This window comes from Aquarana catesbeiana, linkage group LG02, assembly GCF_042186555.1.
Source record: "Aquarana catesbeiana isolate 2022-GZ linkage group LG02, ASM4218655v1, whole genome shotgun sequence".
Lineage (NCBI taxonomy): Eukaryota > Metazoa > Chordata > Amphibia > Anura > Ranidae > Aquarana > Aquarana catesbeiana.
In genome coordinates, this window is record NC_133325.1 from 773,667,494 (window position 1) to 773,691,630 (window position 24,137).

Here is a 24,137-nt window from a genome sequence, read left to right on the forward strand (position 1 = left end):
TTTATAGCAGTCCTGCCTCTGCCCAAGCAAAACAATGATTGGTTCAGAGAGGTCTCTAAACTACCTGCCACTCTTCTCCTTCAGTCCACCCACTTTTCAGAACATCTCAGGGAAAAGGATGGAGATCTTACAGGACAGAGTGTAGGTGGTCACACCTTCCTCTACTTTAACAAACCTCCCAACCACATTAACCATCCAGCTTACACCAACAGGGTAAAACACTGGCAAGTTTACCTAGCATTAATCCTAACTGCCTACTTTAGCACACACCTAAGTAGGTGGGTGCTACACAAGTATAGATCAAACCTTGCACAGCCAGGCAATATAAGACCTCTATCACCACCTGGTGGAAAAAGGTATAACCATGTGCCTCAGAACCAGAAAATAAAAAACAAAAAACAGCAACCAATAGGTTTTAAATAACTCAAAAGCAAATTTTCCCACTCCCCCGACCCCCCCCCCCCCCCCGCATCACCCCCCAAACACATGTGTGCTTCCCTCTCAGCAACTGACATGGCAACTGCCATTAGGGATGTGAACAGTGGAACACCAAAGTGTCCCAGTCTATACACATAGACTAGTCCGTCTGTAATGAAGAAAAAGTAACGGTCCCTGCAGATCTATAATTCACCCGGATTTCTCTGGGGGCACAGCACTTAAACATGTTACAAACCTATACTGGTAGTTTCCATTAACTGCAAATGGCAGTAGTAAGAGCAACATTGGTACTCTGGGCTATAGAGGGGTATATTTTTCAGTCAAATGGAATGTTAGTAACAGGATTAAGGAGCAATCCTCAGAAGAGTGCTTCAGAGGGGAGCAATTCATTTGATTATTATTCCAGCATGCTCCAAATGTTTAGGGGAAAAGGGAGAGTCAACAGGATCAAAAGACAGAGAGTCTTCAAGATGAAGGCAGTTCCAAGAGTAGATAGTACAGTTCTAGATAGAGCCGGAGCTAATGAAGAGGCCCAGAGTAAACCTAGCCCAGAACAAAAGGGAAAAGACATATACCCCTAACATGGGAAAAGCTATTTTATTGATTTAGTATGCAGCTTCTTTCATCCTCTAGGTGAGGGCTCCAACCACTGCGATGCGTCCACAGGAGAAGTCAAGAAACAGACAATTTCCCCATCTTGCACCCTCAGCCGAGCAGGTAAGAGCATGCTGTACTTGATTTTCTTTTTGCGGAAGTTAAGTTTAACGTAGTCGAAGGATCGTCAGAGTCGCTGAGTGTCAACCAAATAGTCTGGGAATATCCTGTTTTAAACCTTCATGGTGCAGTGCATGAATTTTCCTTGCCTCTCTTAGGACCAGGTCATGATCCCTAAAATTAAGTAGGCATAGATTAAAGGTGCGTGGAGGGGCTCCCGAGGGCACTCGGGTAGCAGGCATCCCGTGCGCCCTCTCGACGACAAAGAAGTCAGAAAACCTGAGCACGCAGGAGGAGAGTGCGTAGCAGTTCTGTGAAGGCCGTCGGGTTGGAGTCTTTCGACCCCTCTGGGAGACCCACAATGCGTAGGTTGTTCCTCCTATTACGATTCTCCACATCTTCAGCCTGCATTTCCAGGGCCTTCATCTTAGTTTTCAATGTGTGAAGAGTGGCAGCATGATCGTGAAGCATATCTTCCGACTCTCTCATGTGGCGTTCGGCCTCCATCAATCTAGTACGAAATTTATCCATATCCTTGCGCCTAAGACCGATATCAAGTTGCACCAATTCAACCTTTACCGTAAGGCTAGTCTCACATGTGGTGATCGCTTGCATCAGGGCAGCGATGTTAGCTTGTTCCAGCAGAGCGGGTTTTGCATCCTCTGTTTGGGTCGCCATGTTGACTGCTTCGGTGGGTAAAGGTCCCGCCCTGCTGGTAGGCAAAGGCTTACTGGTAGAGCTGCGGGGAACAGATGAGTGTCTCCCCATGGTCATACTGGTCACGAGAGTTACCTCCACCGTTGCCCGTAAGCCACAGCACACAATCTGCAGGGAGACAGATCAAAAAACAGCAGCTCTCTCAATGTGCGTCTGCTTCAGTGGCCATCTTGGATACGCCCCCAGAAACATCATTTTAGAGTAACAAAGAAATAGGAAACATTTCAGAATAAGATCAGAACTTCATATTTATTGTTACAATGATTTAAAGCTATCACTGAAGGGAAGAGGAGGAGCTACGGGGTATGAAAGACATTTCACAACTCATCCATGCAGGTTCTAGCCGCAACTAAGGTCACCTTCATCCAATCCAGATAACTTTTTATATTTTCCCTTTTTTATATTTTCCCTGTGGGCTTATTGATTCAAAAATAGCTTTGTCTTTACTTAGGATAACAGAGTAGCACATGCTGTGGTGTTTTTTTTTTTTTTGTTTTTTTTTAGGACAAATGAAGCTTGTTTTGGCAATATTCTATATAGACCAAAGACAAAAATACTTAAAGCTAACGTTTGGTCTGTTTATATTTTGCCTTCCCTGGTTCCTCCATCCCCTCCTCATCAACATATAAGTTCTATTTTAAAGGTGAAGTTTAGTACAAGGGGTCTTCAAAAAGTTTCTCCACTTTTAAATATATAATAAGAGTTTAAAAAAAAAAAGTGCATAAATGTTTTGAAGACCCCTCGTATATATATTTTTCAGGATACAGCACCATTGTGTGCATCTGATTACCCACAGGTGGCTGCTTCTGTTAACAAATCTTATCTGTGTCCCCTACAGCTGCCAGATAATCTCCTGAGCGGATGTTTTCTGGGAACTTTAATAACTCATTTACACTTGCATTGCCCTCCTTCCATGGTTGCTTTTTAGAGGGCATTTGGCAGGTGGCTGGGAAGCATTATGTCAACCCCACAGCACACAGGAACAGAGCTGAGGCTGTCAATCTGATGGAGATCCCTCCAGTCACCTTTTTTCTCTTGGTGTCAGGAAAACTTGTCCGAAGTCACACATGCAGATAGTATGGGAACAAGGCAGCAGACAGAAAGAACACTTAGTGCTCTGGATTGAGACAAGTATACACTATAGAGCAGTGGTTCTCAACCCGGGGGTCGAAATGACGATTTACCAGGGGTCACCGAATCCTGGGCTTTTCCTGAAGCCCGCACCGCTCTCTCAGCCTTTTCACGGCCGCCCATCAAGGCTGCCTCTGGAGCCTGTGGCCGCCCAGCTGGGCTGTTCCTGGAGCCCACGGCTGCCCACTCAGCCTCTTCACAGCCGCCCATTTAGTTGACGGCAAGGTTGGGGGGCAGAGACTAGAGGTCAGCTGACAGGTGAGGAATGTGAAGTGGGAGAGGGTGGAGAAGACCCCATCTCCTGATTTTGGTATAGGTGTCACTGCTGCGAGGCACCACAGAGCTGGAGACGCAGTGAAGCCGGGGACACAGTGAGTAACACTACCTGTGATTAGAGTTGCCATTAAAACTCCCCACTACAGTTCTCAGATCAGCAGATGACCTTGATCAAGAACACCAAAGTTGGCTGATCAGAACTCCCCCCAGCACTGCCACTCATCCCATTCTCTCCCCCCACCAAGGAGTAAGAGAAGGAATAAAAATAGAGAATACATGGAAGGGAGAGGAAAAGAGGGGGAGGAACAAAGAAAGAATAAGAGAACAATAAAGACGGCTAGAGAGAGGGATGGGGGGGACAAGAAATTAGGATAGAGAGAGATAAAAGGGAAAGAAAGGAGAACAAAGAGAAAGAGTGGTACATCCTAAAATGTACCATAAGGGGTTTTAATACTGTATGGGTGTAAGGGACTCGGGGAGCGCTAAATGTCCGTGGCTTAGGGGTGCAAATTACTGCTCTTGCTTTGGGTGCTGACAACCCACACGCTACGAAAATAATTTTACTGTTAGGGGTCCCCACAACTTGGCAAATTTTATGAAGGGGTCACGGCACTAGAAGGGTTGAGAACCACTGCTATAGAGGTATATGCTTTGTTCATATTTCATGTCTGAGGTTTACAACCACTTTAGGGAAAAAAAAACCTTCTGCCTTTAGAACCACTTTAACCACTTGCCCGCCCGCCCACCGTCAAATGACAAAGGAGCGGTGCGGCTCTCGTTCTGGGTGGACGTCGCCCAAGAACATCAGCTTTCGTGTGCCCGTGTTCCCAGGACAAGGAGCGACACCTATCTCTGTAAAGAGCCCATGATGTGGCTCTTTAACCATGTGATCTGCTGTGTCCAATCACAGCTGTTCGTATGTAAATGTGGAAGTGCCGGTAATCGGCTCTCATCGCCTCATACTGACAGAGTGTATGGCGAGGAGAGCCAATCAGCGTCATCTTCTTGCAGGGGACACCTAGACAGGTAATCAGGTGTCCTGGTTACAGTAAAGCCCCCAGTGCCCATCAGTGCCACCAATCAGTGCCCGTTAGTGATGCCAGTCAGTGCTGCCTTTCAGTGCCTATCAGTGCATGCTCATCAGTGCTGCCCATCAGTAATCAAGATAGAGAGAAGGGGGGGGGCGTGGCCGGATGGTGAAGAGAGCAGTCGCATAGACACACAGCTCCGGCTCTCAACGACCATCCTGCACTTATCCTTGGTCCTAACTCCTCATGGAAGGTATCATTCTGTTCCCCACGGCTGTGGGCACCCACCAGACTGGCAGACATGGTGAAATACGAGCTGCCGCGGCCCTCACACACGGCGGTACAACTGGCGCGGTTCCGGAGGCAAAATTGCACCGAGACACATGCAGAGTACACAGACATGCTGCAGGCCTCCCCCTCAGCCATCCAGGACTCTGTAACAGGGGTGAGTGCATCAATTCCTGCTATATTCCTCACACATACAGAACCCCTGCAGACACAGGAATCACAGCAATCTGCTGAGTTTAGCCAGGCTGTGGATTCTCCCCCTGCTGAGCCTACATTATCTACTATTATGCTGGCTATCCAGGATTGCAAGGCCTCCCTCTCCACTCAAATAGCTTCTATCCGTATGGACTATTCTTTATTGAAACAAGATGTCCAGAACCTCAGGGACCGCACAGGAGACGCTGAGGAATGGATCAGTACATTAGAAGATACTGTGCACCCCATGTCTGTTACCATACGTGATACTACAAGCGAGATGGCAGCACTGCGCGCCAAAATCGACGATTTGGAAAATCGCTCTCGCTGGAACAATCTCAGATTTGTGGGATTTCCGGAACGCACAGAAGGTTCCCATCCTGAAACATTTCTTTATTTATGGCTGCGGGACATTTTTCGTAAAGACGCACCCTCATTCTCACATGTTATAGAGCGTGCGCACCGCACTCCTCCTCATCGTCCTCCAGTGGGTGCCCCACCACGTTCCATCATTGCACGCATCCTCAATTTTCAAGATAAAGTGGCCATCCTACGCCTGGCACGAAAAAAAGGCCCGCTTACATTTAATGGCAGTAATATTTCTGTTTATCCGGACTTTTCTGCTGAAGTTCAACGCCAGCGGATCTCCTTCTCAGCAGTGAGGCCTAGATTGTGCACGGAAGGCCTCTCCTACGCCATGCTCTTCCCTGCTAAATTGCACATTATTCATGATGGTAGGGCCCATTTCCCCCCTCACCTTCCAGGACAGCTACTTGAGAGATGATCAGCTCCGCCCTCTACAGGAAACACAAATCAGATAGAATTTAAAAGGCCCCTCCCTTTCCTCTGACCCTCAGTTGTTTTGTGTTTCCAGTCCCTCCAGGAGCACCGACACGTTTGTTCTTTTCTTATGGTCTGGTAACTGTGGTTGGTGGACCCCCCTTCTCTGGTTTCATCTAGGACTAGTTGTGGCCAAGTCCTGGATGATGGTCTGTACCAGAAGGGTTTCCTATTTCTAAGGGTTACTTGCCTTTGTAAAATGGTGGCAACTCCCTTCCTTTCCCCAGCGCTGCTGTGTGGAACTGTGTCCTCCTAATTGCTTCATTCCAGTGTACCAAGATGGTGTCAGGAGGACTTCCGGTGATGCAACAAGGTGGCCCGGAACCGGAAGTCACATGACGCACTTCCAGACGCCGAGTTTTTATAAGGAGCATGGTGTGGAGACACTGAGGACATGCTGCAGGGGAATGGCCTGCTAAAAATGCCATTCTAGGCGCAGTTTTTGCGGTACAGCAGCAGTCTTCTCTGCGACCGTTCTCCGCTTGCTTAATGGAGCCTGAGGACAGGTCTGAGGATGGAACGTCTGCTCGTATTGAACCAGCGGCAGCATCCGGGTCCCATACTGCCCCCAAGGTAAGCCCTGGTCTGTGGATAGCCACAGCAAGGGACTTCTTTTGTATGGATCCTTTTTATTCATGGTCCTTGTTTCCGCTCTCTTCTAGGCCAACCCGGTGAAGAAGAAATGTGGGAACTGTAGAGCCAGGCTCTCTGATAGTTATAAAAAGCTATTTTGTGAGGATTGTATCCCACCCAGAGCTAGTTCAGAGTCTTCCTCCTTTAAGGAGTTAATGACTTCTATGAAGGAGGTAGTGGATTCTTTTCGGTCACTGAATGACAGGGTTACTAGTTTAGGCCCTCCCTCTTCTAGACCCATAGCTCAAGATCCTTCAACCTCTGCCAAGTCCCTTCCCTTATTAGTATCTGAGACTATTAGTTCACGCAATACCTCTGATCTGGAGGAAGGTGAGAATTCAGTCTCTTCATCTGATGAAAAGTCTGCATCAGAGGAAGATACAGGTAGCTCATCCAAGTATCTCTTTCCAGTTGAGGATAATTGATGAACTATTAAAAGCAATTTATACCTTTAGAGCAGATTGAGATGTCACAGCATGCTCAATCTGTACAGGATAAAATGTATAGGGGCCTTCAGGGACGGAGATCTAGAACCTTTCCGGTACATCAGTCTCTTAGAGACACGATTCTATCTGAATTGAAAGAACCTGAAAAAAGGTTGTTCCAATCCAGAGGACACAAAAGAAGATTTCCTTTTCAGCCTGACTTTGAGGAGGTTTTCTTTAAGTGTCCTAGATTAGATGCCCCTATGTCGCAGGTGTCCAAAAGATCAGATCTTTCTTTTGAGGATTCTGGGGTCCTTAAGGGTCAAATGGATAGGAAGTCCGACTCATTGCTGCATAGGGCCTGGGATGCTTCAGCTTTTTCTTTAGGCCCAGCGGTAGCATCTACCTGTGTGGCTAGAAATCTAGACGTATGGGTTCAGCGTCTGATCTTCTGGCATCTGACACACCCAAGGAAGAGATTAGAGAATCCCTCCCACTCATTGCCAAATCAGTCGCCTTCTTAGCTGATGCAGCAGCAGATTCAGTGAAATCCGCGGCTAGGGCTTCTGCTCTCATTAATTCAGCTAGGCAAGCTATCTGGTTTAAATCTTGGGAAGGGGACCTTATCTCCAAAAATAAGCTCTGTGGCATTCCTTTCGAAGGCAAACTGTTGTTTGGTTCTTCCTTAGAAGAAGTCTTATCTCGTTCCTCTGAGAAAGTTAGACGATTCCCTTCTTCCCAAAGGAATAAGCCCCAGAATAAGAGGCCTTTTCGTGGCTTCCAAAACAAGGCTAATTTTAAAGCCAACAGGCAACAGGCTAAAAAGAAATGGTCCTTTAACAAAGACAAACTCAAAGGAGGAACTCCCTTTGCCTCCTTCAGCCCCTTCCAAGAATACCCAGTGACACCAGGTTAGGGGTAGGGGGAAGATTGTGCTATTTCATCAAGGAATGGGCAGAGATTTCCACCAAATCCTTCATCCTTTAAACTCTGGTAAAGGGTTACAGATTGGAGTTCAAAAATCCCCCCCCCCCCCAGAGGTTTTTTCTTACCCACCTGCCGAGAGACCAAGAGAGACGGCAAGCCATGTTAAATTTGATCTCTGTATGGGAAACAGAGGGAGTTATTTCTCCTGTCCCAGAAGATCAGAAGTTCCGGGGATTTTATTCTCACGTCTTTCTGGTCAAGAAAGCTTCCGACGGCTTTCGTATGTTCATAAATTTAAGCGTCCTGAACCAATACATAGTTTACAGACGTTTCCGTATGGAGAACATTTATTCAGTAGGAAATCTGTTGTTACCAGAGGTCTTCATGGTGACCCTGGACCTTCAGGACGCTTATCTTCATGTACCAATCTGCCAGAGCCACCGAAGGTTCCTCAGGTTTGCAGTGCTCATGGGAAACGAGCCGTCTCATTGGCAGTTCAATGCCCTTGCTTTTGGTCTCTCGGCAGCACTGAGGATTTTCACAAAAATCATGGCCGAAGTCATGGCCTGTTTTCGAAAGTGTATCAATCGTTCCCATATCTAGACGATTTTTTTAAATTTTTCTCAGGGCAAGGAGTCCCTTATTCAAGACCTACAGTTGGTTTTGCGGACCTTTCAAAAATTAGGGTGGAAGGTCAACTAACAGAAGTCTTGCCTAGTACCCTCACAGAGCATACTTTTTCTGGGTTATCTAATAGACTCTGTTGCCCTAAAGATTTTTCTTCCCGAAGAGAAAATTGTGAAAATTCTTCTCTCTGTGCAGACCTTCAAACTGCTTCCTCAGACCTCCCTTCGGCGAATCATGCAGTTGCTGGGCCTAATGACTGCAGCCATTCCAGGGGTGCCTTGGGCTCAATTGCATTCCAAACCCCTGCAGGCTTTTCTTTTGCTCCATTGGGATCGCAGGAAAAATTCTCTGGATCAGCTGGTAAAACTACCAGAAGGGAATTTTCTAGATCTCGCCTGGTGGGAGCAGCGAGAACATCTGCAGAGGGGGAAGGATTGGGCACAACATTGCCTAATCAAGATTACCACAGGCGCCAGTCTGTGGGGTTGGGGTGCTCACTCACAGGGTTGGCAGGCTCAAGGAGCCTGGTTGCCAGAGGAAGCAGGTCGCTCCTCGAATTTCAGAGAACTTCTGGCTGTAAGGAAAGCACTTATGTCTCTGGGAGAGAGGGTCTATTCAAAGGACCTTTTAATATTTTCAGACAATGCCACGACAGTGGCGTACTTGAACAAGCAAGGGGGCACTCGCTCAGAATCACTTCTGTCATTAACGCAGCAGATTCTGTCCTGGGCAGAGATCTATGTCTCTTCAGTAAGGGCAGTTCACATCAAGGGGTCAGAAATTGTGCTGGCGGACTTTCTGAGCAGAGTGAGCATCAGTTCCAGCGGTTGGGAACTACATCAAGGCACGTTCCAGGAGGTGGTGCTAAGATGGGGTCTCCCCACAGTGGATCTTTTTGCCTCCAGTCTCAACTAGAAACTACCGGCGTTCTTCTCTCTGGAGAGAGAAACAGAGTCCTTGGGGATGGATGCACTGTCCTTCCCTTGGGACTTCAGCCTGGCCTATGCCTTCCCTCCTTTTCCCCTTTTGCCCCTAGTGGTTCGGAAAATTATTCATGACAGAGCAGAAGTCATTCTGATTGACCCCTGGTGGCCCAGGAGGAGTTGGTTCTCCTCTCTGAAGGCCCTATCTGTGTATCCTCCCTGGTCCCTTCCAGTTCGAAAGGATCTACTCCATCAGGGACCGGTATTGCATCCAAACCCTCAGACCTTCCATTTGACGGCCTGGAGGCTGAGAGGCGCACCCTACAGTTAAATGGATGTTCAGAGAGGGTTATTCATACTGTCCTGGACAGCCGTAAATTGGTCACAAGAAGAATCTATGGGAAAGTTTGGAAAACCTTTATTCCCTGGCAAAGGAAATCTGGTTTAGATTTTTTCCACTCCCTGCATTTTAGATTTTCTGCAGGAGGGAGTGAAAAAGGGGCTCTCTGTCAACACCCTTAGGGTTCAGGTTGCTGCCCTATCTTTATTTTAGGAGAGAAGACTAGCGGTAGATCCCTTAGTCAGGAGGTTCCTTTTAGTCAGATCTAGGCATACTCCCAGGATCCTCAAACATGTTCCTCCCTGGGATCTGTCGTTGGTATTAAATGCACTAACAAGGGCTCCTTTTGAGCCTTTGCATGAGGCTTCCCTGAAAATGATTTCTTTGAAATTGTCTTCCCTTTTGGCTATTACGTCAGGGCGAAGGATTTCTGATCTAGAGTCTCTTTCCTGTAAAGATCCCTTCCTGAGGATTTTAGAGGACAGGGTGGTGATTAAACCCGATCCACTTTATTTACCCAAAGTTTCTTCCAACTTTCATAGGTCCCAGGAGGTAGTCCTCCCTAGTTTCTGCACCTCTCCCAAAAATGCGGAAGAGGAAAGGTTTGGTCTTTTAGACATTAAGAGGTGTCTTCTACTTTATCTAGAAAAGACCAGTGGGTTTAGGAGTTTCTCCCAACTGTTAGTTTTATTCAGTGGCCCCAAGAAGGGGTCCAAAGCATCTAAAAGTTCTATTGCTAGGTGGATTAGGGGAGCTACTGTATCTGTGAGGCATATAAAGTGTCAGGTCGCACCCCTCCTTCTAGAATTAGGGCCCATTCAACGAGATCCATGGCCACATCATGGGCAGAAAGAGCGGGAGCTTCATGGGAAGATATCTCTAAAGCTGCCGTCTGGTCCTCCTCTCATGCATTTGTCAAGCATTATAGAGTTCAGATGCTTTCCAGCCAGGACCTTTCCTTTTGGTAGGAAAGTGCTTAAGGCTGTCGTCCCTCCCTAAGGTATATTATCTTATCTTGCTTATCCTCTCAAGTAGCTGTCCTGGAAGGTGAGGGGGGAAAACCCCCGTTAGACTTACCAGTAACGATATTTCCAGGAACCTTCCAGGACAGCGTCTATATTCCCACCCTATTCTATTTTTTCACTGGTCAACCATGTTTTCCTGATGGTGGTGTGTTTTATGTTTTCTATTTTTTTTCCTCTGCCGAGTGCACCTTCGGTGGAGGTTACTTGATCTTCTAAACAACTGAGGGTCAGAGGAAAGGGTCAGAGAAAAGCCTTTTAAATTCTATCTGATTTGTGTTTCCTGTAGAGGGCGGAGCCGATCATCTCTCAAGTAGCTGTCCTGGAAGGTTCCTGGAAATACCGTTACCGGTAAGTCTAACAGGGGTTTTCTATACCAACCCCAAGGAGGCCATGAAGTGGCTGAATGATCACTATGGAGCAGCACACAGAAACAGAGGAGACTGAAGTCACCATTAACATGCAAGGAGAGATTTACACCCTGCTATGCAAGATACAGTGTCAGCATTCTGCATGTCTCTTCATTTTCCCCTGACCTTCATCTCTACGTTCCACCCTGCATTGGTACTGTTTGCAGCCCATGGTAACCTGCACACCAGAGTAATCATCCGGACAATTTTTTCCACATGAACAAACAGCTCATGTATCCTCCTACAGGACATGTCTATTGGGGAAATTTTTATTTTTCTTTCCTTGGTCATTAGTTGGGAGCCTCACCAGACCCCACGTTACCCCCTTACCAGCTTGTGGCGAGGCCAAGGTACAGTTTTTGACTTCCGCAGTTTTCTAGTTAGGAAGGACTTTCAGTTTAGGGATCCAAAGCTTGCTATGTTTGGGATGGCTGAGCGGGGTGGGGGGCAAAAAGATTTAAAGGGAGCTGTTGATGGGTTTTTTTTCATGCTTTTTTTGTTTTGTTTTTTCCTTCTTTTTTTTACTTTTTATTTCTTTTTCAACATACCTATACCATTTGTCAATGGAGAGTCATCAAGGGCATACCAGGTCACCGCTTATAGTGGTTTATTAATGCCTCTGCTTTTATTTATATTTTTAATTTTTTTTCTAAAACAAAAAAAAATTTTCTGGTCCATACTACCCTACAAGCAGACCCACGCACTTTTTGGTCATGTGCTTGTGTGTGCTTCAGGTGGCGCGGCCTATCCACTTATATTGATACTAATTCAAAGGTTTACTTATGCTTCTTTATTATTACATGTTCTATTATGGCACAGTCCCTTAGGATAGTCTCCTGGAACACTAGAGGCCTGAATGCACCTCAGAAAAGATCCTTGGTTTTTTCTGTGTTAAAAAAATGTCACCGTCACATTATTTGCCTCCAGGAGACTCACCTGACGGGCTCTAAGACAAGGGCCCTAAAGCGCCCATGGCTATCTAAGCTATACCATGCTACTCACACTAACTATTCAAGGGGTGTATCTATACTTCTGGCTAAATCTCTTCCAGCTGAGATGATCAGCGTTAAAACAGACCCAGAAGGGAGGTTTATTGTTCTTACGTTACGAATTTCTTCTCTAACCTTCACGTTGGTGAATATTTATATCCCCCCCCCCCCCCCATTTTCAGTGGAAGTACTCTCTAAATTATCCCTCCAACTACTGAATAGGCCCCCCGGCCCTTTGCTTTATGTAGGGGATTTTAACGCAGTCCTGGACCCAACTGTGGACCGCCTGGGTGGGGGAGGCAGGTCTTTTCCCTCTTTTGTAGACTGGGCCCAGGTCCACGGTCTGACTGAGGTATGGCGATGGAAACATCCGGATGAACGCCAATTTTCCTATCATTCGGATTCCTTCCATACTATGTCTAGGCTGGACATGGCATTTGCGCCGACGGAGACCATTCCTGTTGTCTCCGCCGTTTCATATCTGCCCAGAGGAGTTTCAGATCATGCCCCTTTGTCTGTGTCCCCCCTCCTCCTCCTCCTCCCAGGCTCGGGACCTGCCTTATGGCGCCTGAACTCGAACTGGCTGGAAGACGAGATGGTACAGGGCGAGTGTAGGATAAGTATTTCTAATTACTGGAAACATAATTTAGATAAAGTAGACCCCTCCACGGAGTGGGACGCATTCAAGTCTACATTGAGAGGTACCTTTTATGTCTATTACGGGGATTTTACGAAAAAGTAATCAGATGCTCACTGAGGAATTAGAAAATGCTATGGTACATGCGGAATCTGATTATGCCTCTAACCCTGCCTCTGACACTAGGGAGACATGGTTACAGAGCTGTAGGGAATACATACATACTCCGTCTGCTAGATCTCACACAAAAACGCATGTTGCATGTTTCCCAAAAGTCGTTTGAATATGGTAATAAAGCAGGACGTCTCTTGGCATACCTGGCCATACCTGACCATTCCCCCATTTCTATACCACGTATCCTTACTACTCAAGGTACTATTAGTGACAACCCAGGAGATATCCTAGACTCTTTTCTGTGCTTTTACAGAAAACTGTATACTTCCAAGGTTGACTATGATGACTTAGTCATAGATGACTAAGCACTCCTTGTAGTGTGAAACGCGTAAGCTTTGTTCCACTCTGTTGTGACCTGTAATTTGGATGACACTTTATTGAATAAAAGGCAAATATATATTTTTTGGAGTGCGGCTGTCCAGAATTTCTTTTGATGTCTAATTGCTGCTCATCAGTGCCGCTTTTCTGTGTCACCTATCAGTGCTACATGTCAGTGCCCATGAGTGCCGCCCATGAGTGCCGCCTATCAGTGCCGCCTATCATTGCCCATCAGTGCGACATATTAGTGCCTCCTCATTAGTGCCACCTAATCAGTGCCCATAAGTACCACCTCATCAGTGCCTATCAGTGAAGGAGAAAAACTACTTATTTACAAAATGTACTGAGAGAAACTAAAACTTTTTTTTTTTTTTTAATTCAGTCTTTTTTTTTTTCTTTTTTTTTTTTTTGTAAAAAATTAAAAACCCAGCAGTGATTAAATACCACCAAATGAAAGCTCTATTTGTGCGAAGAAAAAGATAAGAAATTTATATGGGTACAGTGTTGCTTGACCGCGCAATTGACATTCAAAGTGCGACAGCGCTGAAAGCTGAAAAATGGCCTGGGCAGAAAGGGGGTAAAAGTGCCCGGTATTGAAGTGGTTAAAGTCATTATAGGTGCCGATTGAATATGTTTCATTACTTGCATTTATCAGCCTCCATGTGACATCTCTAAGACCCTTCGTCTTTATCTTCTAGATGCGCCTGACTCCGTGCAAGTGGAGGTGAGGATATTAGACAATGGGGCTGTCGAGTTTATCTGTGTAGAAGATTCCAGTCCACCAGCCACCAGCTTCATGTGGAAAAGGTGGGAAAGCAAATATTAACATAATGTTTTTGTATCCCCAAATGCTTGCATGCATTAATATTATTATACAGGATTTATATAGTGCCAGCAGTTTTTGCACAGCGATTTACAAGATCTAGGGAGACAGTAGGCTTACAGTACAATAAAAAATAAGATTTCTGCCTCCAGCTAATTTGAATAGCTGGATGATAATTTTCATTTTGAAAGTTCGGGAATACATGCTCACGCCAAGTTGGAGGTGTGCAGCTGGGAGGGAAGGGTTGGGTTCAATTTTGTTATTTTAGTTCTGGGAAATGCAGCACATGTGTAATGTACAGACATATAAGTATACATAATATGAATAGATATGTAGAAGAATATGATATACAGAAACAAAACTGGAGTACTGGTGATATGTATGTTGATTTGATCTTACTCTGCTGGTCCGGTTGCGATGAGGCCTACTCTTTGAAAAGATGACATCTATTAAATTTGTAACATGGAATGTGAGGGGCCTGCGGGACAAAGTTAAGCGTACTGCTGTTCTAGCATTCCTGAAATCACAAAAAGCTGATATTACCGCATTGGTGGAAACGCATGTCACAGGCCACTTACAGACGGCTTTAAAATGGACAGTGGGTGGGATGGATTTATCATAGTACGCATACAAATCAGTCCAGGGGAGTTTCAATTATTATCGCTAAAAAAGTTCCATTTGGAATCGGACTAGCAGGGAAGATTTCTGTTTATTAATGCGCTTATAGGAGGAAATCCGATTCTGGTGTTAGCAAGCTATGTCCCTCCCCCATTCACATCGGAAGTGGTCATGAAGGGACTGGCATTTTTAGCCAGGAATCCGACGACCCCGGCTGTCTGGATGGGGGATTTTAACATGATTATGAATCCGGCAATAGACAGACCAATACAGGAGGGATCCCCCAGAAACTCATTGCAACACACTAGATTGAGCCGCCTGCTGACGGAATTTGCCCTTACAGATGTCTGGAGGTGGCACAATCCATCCACAAGAGCATACGCGTGTCACTCCGTGAGTCATCACACGATGTCACGGATAGACTATGTGTTAGTGACGAATACTTTGTTACCAAAGGTTACTGGATCTGGAATCGCACCTAGAGCACTATCGGATCATGCCCCGTGCTGGATAACGGTATCTCTGTTAAAATCAGCTCCTACTCCTATGTGGCGACTCAATCCTTTTTGGCTCACAGTTATACCAAATCTCGAGGGAGTTACGAAAGAACTGCAGTATATACTAAATGTTAAGTGCAATGTAGACACACTAGGCGCGGAGTGGGACTCGTTCAAAGCGCATGCACGTAGGTTACTATCGTCTATGATAAATAGATTTAAATCATCTTCGAAACTCATCTTACAGATGACAACTGACAAACTGCTGGAACTTGAAAAAGCATACACGTTGGACCCCAACTCTGAAAATCTCCAAAGAGCAAAATTACAAAATAGAGTAGTTAATCACATTCATATAGAGAAAGCCAGACAACAAGTGTTCTTCTGCGAGTGTTTGAGCATGGCGAACAGGCAGGGAAGCTTCTGGCGTATTTGGCACATTTGAATGATAAACCCCCAGTAGTGGTGTACCTGATTACACCGCAGGGGGATATTGTTACGGATCCCCCTCAGGTGGCGGCCAGGTTTCAATCATTTTATGGTGAACTGTATAAATCGCAGAGCACTTACTCCCAGCATATCCAGAACTACCTACACACAATACAGTTCCCCAGACTCAACACAGAGCAAGTTGAGATGCTTGAAGCCCCTATAACACAGGATGACATTGCAGAGGCTATATCCCACCTATCTAAATCCAAGGCGCCAGGGTCAGATGGCCTACCTTTGGAATTTTATGACACTTTTTTCGGAGATACTTATCCCAAAGCTCAAACAATTATATCACAATATCTTTGAAACAGGAATGCCCCCCCCCCCCCCCCTCCATGCAAGAAGCACAAATAATAGTCCTACCCAAGTCAGGGAAAGACACCCGCTATCCCGAGTCGTACCGACCTATTTCTTTACTTCAAGTAGATATTAAACTGCTAGCTAAGATAATTGCTTCACGCCTCAATAAGGTCATTTTGTCGTTAATACACCCTGATCAAACCAGGGAATGCCAGGGAAAAATACGGCCATGAATATCAGGAGGTTATTTATGAATCTCCAAGCCCAACATGAAAATCACGGAACTAGAGTAGTGGTGGCCTTGGATACAGCCAAGGCCTTTGACTCGGTAGAATTGGTTTATTTTTATGGGAGTGTCTAAAGGAATTTGGTTTTGGATCGAACTTCCTCAAATGGGTGCAAATTTTATACCAAACACCAAAAGCAAGAGTGTTCGTAAATGGGTGGTTGTCAGATCATTTCCCCCTAGAGAGAGGCAGCTGGACTACGTATAGATACTTACACTGAAAAAATAGGCCTATACGCGGATGACACTATCCTTTACCTGGCGGACCAGGGCACGTCGCTTCAGACAGCGTTAGGAATCATTGAAAAGATGGGAAGCTTCTCAGGATTGCGCATAAATTGGGATAAATCCCAGATACTCCCTATAGATCATTTTCCCCCTCTGCCCACACACCCGGAACTTCCCTTAACTAGAGTAAACACGATTTAATATTTAGGGGTATTGGTCACGCGGGAGTTAGGGGACTACATTACTAACAATGTGGAACCATTGTTCTCCTTGATAAAAACCAAAACACAAGCCTGGTTCAGATTGCCCTTGGGGGTAATGGGACGGATAAACATCGATAAGATGATTTTACTGCCTAAAATTTTATATATGGTATGGCATGCACCCCTATACATTCCCCTCAAAATCTTTAAAAAAGTGGAAGCTATCCTTAACTCGTTCGTATGGGGACATGGAAGGCATAAACTGGCCTGGCATATTCTTAAAAATCCCACATCTATGGGGGGAACTGCACTGCCTGACTTGCAGGAATATTACATTGCTGCACAACTGCACAATTGTTCTTGGATAGAAAACTGGTTACAGTGACATGTCCAAAGGGTAGTGACAAATAATGTGTACTCAGACTGGTCTGGAGTGGTAAGTGGGGTATCCCAAGGTTCTGTCTTGGGACCAATTCTGTTTAATTTATTCATAAATGATATAGAGCAGTGGTCTCCAAACTCTGGCCCAGGGGCCGGATTTGGCCCTTTGCTTGTCTTCATCAGGCCCTTGGGGTGCCATTCCTCCCACTGATACAAGGCACTATTCCTTCTAACTATTGTGTATAATACCTGTCGCTGATACCAACAATAGGGCACTATTCCTGCCACTGACAGCCATGATGGGGCACTATTTCTTCCACTGACACCAATGATGGGGCACTGTGTCTTCCCCCAACAATAACAATGGTGCAATATTCCTCCCACTAATTACAATGGTGGGACATTGTTTACTCTCATTGACTCCAGGCCATTTTCAACTCAAGTTGGCCACAGTCTGGCCCCCTCAACGTCTGAAGGGCAGTAAACTGGCCCTTTGTTCAGAAAGTTTGGAGACCCCTGATATAGAGGATGGGATACATACTGCAGCTCACTCTCCGTTTTTGCGGACGACACAAAAATAAGCAGGGCAATAATTACACAGCAAGATATAGAAATTTTACAGGACGCCCTGAATAAAATAATGGGGTGGGCATTCTTCACTTACAGCAATTTTCGCACCTGTCTAAAACTTCTGCACAGTACTGTCGATTTTCTCTGATGAACAAAACAGGGAACCAAATCGTAAAGCATTGATGACGTGAGGAATGGCTGGAGACCAAAAATGAAAAAGCCCCCCCCCCCCCCAAGGCAAAAACAAGCTTCTCAAAGAAGAACAGGATATTTTGTTGCCAGTTATGATGATACACACACTACACCTGTGATCTTCAGCTCATTCAAGCAATTATCCAAAAATTACAAACCTGGCTTTGACATATAGGTATTAATTGTAATTAATGTTTAATTCAAGTTTACTGCAAAGTTATTGCAGTGGGTCCCAAAGATCTGATCCACGTAAAATAAATGTCTCTTTGTATGAAGGAAGAGAATCAATTCGAATATGTATAGGAAATTGCACTGAATATACCTAGAGGTGTATGACAATGTGTTCATTGTTAAGAAAAAGTGATAGGACTTTTTTTTTTTTTTTTTTTAAACAAATTGATTTTATTGTGTACAAAAAATATAGATACATGATTTGCAGGTTGTAATATAAGCTGATCTGTGTATATTCAGCAGTCAATTTAATGAAACGTATAGTATACAGCAGGGGTAGGCAACCCCCGACACTGGTGCCGCAAGCGCCACGCAAAGCCGCTTTTACCGACACTCTACTCCCTCCCCATCAGCAGTGCAGGGAAGTGTCAGTGAGACAATAATGCATTCCAATTTCAGAATTCCCCACACCGCACCTGCACTGAGGGGGAGGCACTGCGCCCCCACACATTGTAAAAGATGGGAAACATTGTTTGGTTCTTTAACTTTGCTGTAGCTCGTCAGCTTTTGTGATGGGTGCAGTTCTGCTGCGGGGGGTCCCTGTTTCCAGGAGGAGGAGGAATGTCATTGGCCATTGCTAAAGCCAATCACAGTCCTGCTAACCCCGCCCACCATCTGGAGGAAGATGACTTGCTTGGTTGCCACTACCAATGTCAGAAAGAAGGGGTTTCAATGATTGAGAAAGCCACAATCAGGTGACAGTTTGTGGAATTGCTGTTGAGCTTCTGGGAACTTAGTTGAAATTATTCCTGAACCTTTGCGTCACTTACTACTGAACCCCGGCACTCTGTTCCCCTGGCCAGAGCCAGTATTCAATGCAATGAAATTCGCACCCAACTTTTACTGTGGCGCAGAGAGCCGCACTTTTTCTCAGCTGCGGGGGCCCAACTTATGATCCTGCACACAGGCCCACTGCTTTCAGAAAATACCCGACCTGAGCTTTATCATTGCGCATCCATTTCAGATGCTTGTATGTGACATCATATACATCACATACATACATCCTATACATCACATACATCACATACAGGGTATGTGATCTGCAGGGTAGTACAGTGGTGGGGAAGATGTGCAGGGTAGTACAGTGGTGGGGCAGATGAGAAAGGGGGTACATTGGTGGGGCAGATGAGCAGGGTAGTACAGTGGTGGGGAAGATGAGAAAGGGGGTACATTGGTGGGGCAGATGAGAAAGGGGGTACATTGGTCGGGCAGATGAGCAGGGTAGTACAGCGGTGGGGCAGATGAGAAAGGGGGTACATTGGTGGGGCAGATGAGCAGGGTAGTACAGCGGTGGGGCAGATGAGAAAGGGGGTACATTGGTGGGGCAGATGAGCAGGGTAGTACAGTGGTGGGGCAGATGAGAAAGGGGGTACATTGGTGGGGCAGATGAGCAGGGTAGTACACTGGTGGGGCAGATGAGAAAGGGGGTACATTGGTGGGGCAGATGAGCAGGGTAGTACAGTGGTGGGGCAGATGAGCAGGGTAGTACAGTGGTGGGGCAGATGAGAAAGGGGGTACATTGGTGGGGCAGATGAGCAGGGTAGTACAGTGGTGGGGCAGATGAGAAAGGGGGTACATTGGTGGGGCAGATGAGCAGGGTAGTACACTGGTGGGGCAGATGAGAAAGGGGGTACATTGGTGGGGCAGATGAGCAGGGTAGTACAGTGGTGGGGCAGATGAGAAAGGGGGTACATTGGTGGGGCAGATGAGCAGGGTAGTACAGTGGTGGGGCAGATGTGCAGGGGGTTAGTGGTGGGGCAGATGTGCAGGGGGTTACAGTGCGGAAACAGATTTGCAGGGGGTACAGTCAGGATCGGATTAACATAGGGGCTATTGGAGCTGCAGCACCAGGCCCCTACCATAATTTAGGCCCTGGCTGGCCAGATTCACTGTCACTGCTATTTTCTGTCACTTGTAAACACAGAAGCCCGGGCCAGCGCTGCTCCCTCAGAACCTCCCAGCACAGCACTCAGACACAGACACAGACACAGCTGCCGAGGCACAGATATGTTATGGGCATCAGAGGGCTTGCTGGCTGAGAAACAGCCTGGTGCTCAAATGCTGACGCCCCCTGCTGGATGATCTCACTGCTGGCCGCTGCAGCTGTCCAGTGGAGGAGAGGCAGAGCCACAAATGGACTGTGTGGAAGGCTGAATGCTTCCGAGGTGAGGTGAGGGGGGGTCCGTTTGTGCAAATGTGAGCGGGGGTCAGTTTGTGCAAAGGTGAGGGGAGTGAGGGGAGGGGGGGGGGGTCCATTTGTGCAAAGGTGAGGGCAGTGGGAAAGCAGGACTCAAAGCTGAAGCAACAGAATGCAGAGCTTAGCTGGTGAGGGAGGGTTAGGAAGTGGCTGCAGAGATCTGTGAGAGAAGGAGAGAAGGGTGCAGAGGTGAGCTTTGGATGTGGGGGCAGAAGTGTCCCCTGTGCATAGCAAACCTCTGAACCCAGCGTTCTGTATATTACACTCTCCTGAACCCAGCACTCTGTGTGTTACGCTCTTCTAAACCCAGCACTCTGTGTATTGCGCTGTCCTGAACCAGGCGCTCCTGTTTATTACGCTCTTCTGAACACTGTGTTATGCATTCCTGGTTTTATTGAACAATGTCCCTTTAACCACTTGCCGACCACCTAACGTAGATATACGTCGGCAGAATGGCACGGGCAGGCAGAATCGCGTACCTGTACGTGATCTGCCTCCCGCGGGCGGGGGGTCCGATCGGACCCCCCCCCCCCGGTGCCAGCGGCGGTCGGCATTTGACTGGGAGCATTGGGAGGCGAGGAGGAGACCATCCGATCGTGGCCCCCCCCTCGCGATCGCTCCCAGCCAATCGGAATCCTCCCCTGCCTGTGTGTAGTTTCACACAGGCAGAGGATGTGATGTCGTCATCTCTCCTCGGCTTGGCAGTTTCCGTTCCAGCGCCGAGGAGAGAAGACATGTAAGTGCACAAAACACTACACACACACACAGTAGAACATGCCAGGCACATAAAACACCCCGATCCCCCCCCCCCGATCGCCCCCCGATCCCCCCCCAACCACCCCCCCCCCTGTCACAAACTGACACCAAGCAGTATTTTTTTTTTTTTTTTTTCTGATTACTGATTGGTGTCAGTTTGTGACAGTTACAGTGTTAGGGCAGTGAGTGTTAGCCCCCTTTAGGTCTAGGATACCCCCCTAGCCCCCCCTAATAAAGTTTTAACCCCTTGATCACCCCCTGTCACCAGTGTCACTAAGCGATCATTTTTCTGATCGCTGTATTAGTGTCGCTGGTGACGCTAGTTAGGGAGGTAAATATTTAGGTTCGCCGTCAGCGTTTTATAGCGTCAGGGACCCCCATATACTATCTAATAAATGTTTTAACCCCTTGAATGACCCCTAGTTAACCCTTTCACCACTGATCACCGTATAAGTGTTACGGGTGACGCTGGTTAGTTTGTTTATTTTTTATAGTGTCAGGGCACCCGCCGTTTATTACCGAATAAAGGTTTAGCCCCCTGATCGCCCGGCGGTGATATGTGTCGCCCCAGGCAGCGTCAGATTAGCGCCAGTACCGCTAACCCCCACGCACGCAGCATACGCCTCCCTTAGTGGTATAGTATCTGTACGGATCAATATCTGATCCGATCAGATCTATACTAGCGTCCCCAGCAGTTTAGGGTTCCCAAAAACGCAGTGTTAGCGGGATCAGCCCAGATACCCGCTAGCACCTGCGTTTTTCCCCTCCGCCCGGCCCAGCCCAGCCCACCCAAGTGCAGTATCGATCGATCACTGTCACTTACAAAACACTAAACAAATAACTGCAGCGTTCGCAGAGTCAGGCCTGATCCCTGCGATCGCTAACAGTTTTTTTGGTAGCGTTTTGGTGAACTGGCAAGCACCAGCCCCAGGCAGCGTCAGGTTAGTGCCAGTACCGCTAACACCCACGCACGCACCGTACACCTCCCTTAGTGGTATAGTATCTGATCGGATCAATATCTGATCTGACTAGCGTCCCCAGCAGTTTAGGGTTCCCACAAACGCAGTGTTAGCAGGATCAGCCCAGATACCTGCTAGCACCTGCGTTTTTCCCCTCCGCCCGGCCCAGCCCAGCCCACCCCACCCAAGTGCAGTATCAATCGATCACTGTCACTTACAAAACACTAAACGCATAACTGCAGCGTTTGCAGAGTCAGGCCTGATCCCTGCGATCGCTAACAGTTTTTTTTGTAGCGTTTTGTTGAACTGGCAAGCACCAGCGGCCTAGTACACCCCGGTCGTAGTCAAACCCGCACTGCAGTAACACTTGGTGACGTGGCGAGTCCCATAAGTGCAGTTCAAGCTGGTGAGGTGGCAAGCACAAGTAGTGTCCCGCTGCCACCAAAAAGACAAACACAGGCCCGTCGTGCCCATAATGCCCTTCCTGCTGCATTCGCCAATCCTAATTGGGAACCCACCATTTCTGCAGCGCCCGTACTTCCCCCATTCACATCCCCAACCAAATGCAGTCGGCTGCATGAGAGGCATTTTCTTTATGTCCTCCCGAGTACCCCTACCCAACGAACCCCCCCAAAAAAGATGTTGTGTCTGCAGCAAGCGCGGATATAGGCGTGACACCCGCTATTATTGTCCCTCCTGTCCTGACAATCCTGGTCTTTGCATTGGTGAATGTTTTGAACGCTACCATTCACTAGTTGAGTATTAGCGTAGGGTACAGCATTGCACAGACTAGGCACACTTTCACAGGGTCTCCCAAGATGCCATCGCATTTTGAGAGACCCGAACCTGGAACCGGTTACAGTTATAAAAGTTAGTTACAAAAAAAAGTGTAAAAAAAAAAAAACACAAACAAAAATATAAAATAAAAAATAATAGTTGTCGTTTTATTGTTCTTTCTCTCTCTATTCTCTCTCTATTGTTCTGCTCTTTTTTACTGTATTCTATTCTGCAATGTTTTATTGTTATTATGTTTTATCATGTTTGCTTTTCAGGTATGCAATTTTTTATACTTTACCGTTTACTGTGCTTTATTGTTAACCATTTTTTTGTCTTCAGGTACGCCATTCACGACTTTGAGTGGTTATACCAGAATGATGCCTGCAGGTTTAGGTATCATCTTGGTATCATTCTTTTCAGCCAGCGGTCGGCTTTCGTGTAAAAGCAATCCTAGCGGCTAATTAGCCTCTAGACTGCTTTTACAAGCAGTGGGAGGGAATGCCCCCCCCCCAATATCTTCCGTGTTTTTCTCTGGCTCTCCTGTCTCAACAGGGAACCTGAGAATGCAGCCGGTGATTCAGCCAGCTGACCATAGAGCTGATCAGAGACCAGAGTGGCTCCAATCATCTCTATGGCCTAAGGAACCGGAAGCTACGAGCATTTTATGACTTAGATTTCGCCGGATGTAAACAGCGCCATTGGGAAATTGGGAAAGCATTTTATCACACCGATCTTGGTGTGGTCAGATGCTTTGAGGGCAGAGGAGAAATCTAGGGTCTAATAGACCCCAATTTTTTCAAAAAAGAGTACCTGTCACTACCTATTGCTATGATAGGGGATATTTACATTCCCTGAGATAACAATAAAAATGATTTAAAAAAAAAAAATGAAAGGAACAGTTTTAAAATAAGATAAAAAAAAATAATAATAATAAAGAAAAAAAAAAAAAAAAAAAAAAGCACCCCTGTCCCCCCTGCTCTCGCGCTAAGGCGAACGCAAGCGTCGGTCTGGCGTCAAATGTAAACCGCAATTGCACCATGCATGTGAGGTATCACCGCGAACGTCAGATCGAGGGCAGTAATTTTAGCAGCAGACCTCCTCTGTAAATCTAAAGTGGTAACCTGTAAAGGCTTTTAAAAGCTTTTAAAAATGTATTTAGTTTGTCGCCACTGCACGTTTGTGCGCAATTTTAAAGCATGTCATGTTTGGTATCCATGTACTCGGCCTAGGATCATCTTTTTTATTTCATCAAACATTTGGGCAATATAGTGTGTTTTAGTGCATTAAAATTTAATAAAGTGTGTTTTTTCCCCAAAAAATGCGTTTGAAAAATCGCTGCGCAAATACTGTGTGAAAAAAAAAAAATGAAACACCCACCATTTTAATCTGTAGGGCATTTGCTTTAAAAAAATATATAATGTTTGGGGGTTCAAAGTAATTTTCTTGCAAAAAAAAATTATTTTTTTATGTAATCAAAAAGTGTCAGAAAGGGCTTTGTCTTCAAGTGGTTAGAAGAGTGGGTGATGTGTGACATAAGCTTCTAGATGTTGTGCATAAAATGCCAGGACAGTTCAA

The 24,137-nt window shown here is 46.3% G+C and overlaps 1 protein-coding gene across 2 annotated transcripts in view; it reads left to right on the plus strand.

Moving 5' to 3' along the window:
* LOC141129357 (nectin-1-like) overlaps nt 1–24,137 on the plus strand; it is a 240,907-nt gene that overhangs the window by 175,478 nt on the left and 41,292 nt on the right. Inside the window, exons 3-4 of one of the 2 annotated variants that reach the window (XM_073617339.1) lie at nt 1,072–1,155; nt 13,751–13,859. In XM_073617339.1, the coding sequence (XP_073473440.1) occupies nt 1,072–1,155; nt 13,751–13,859 (193 nt within the window). The remainder of the gene's footprint in view (nt 1–1,071; nt 1,156–13,750; nt 13,860–24,137) is intronic. The other variant, XM_073617340.1, reaches the window with a different exon arrangement.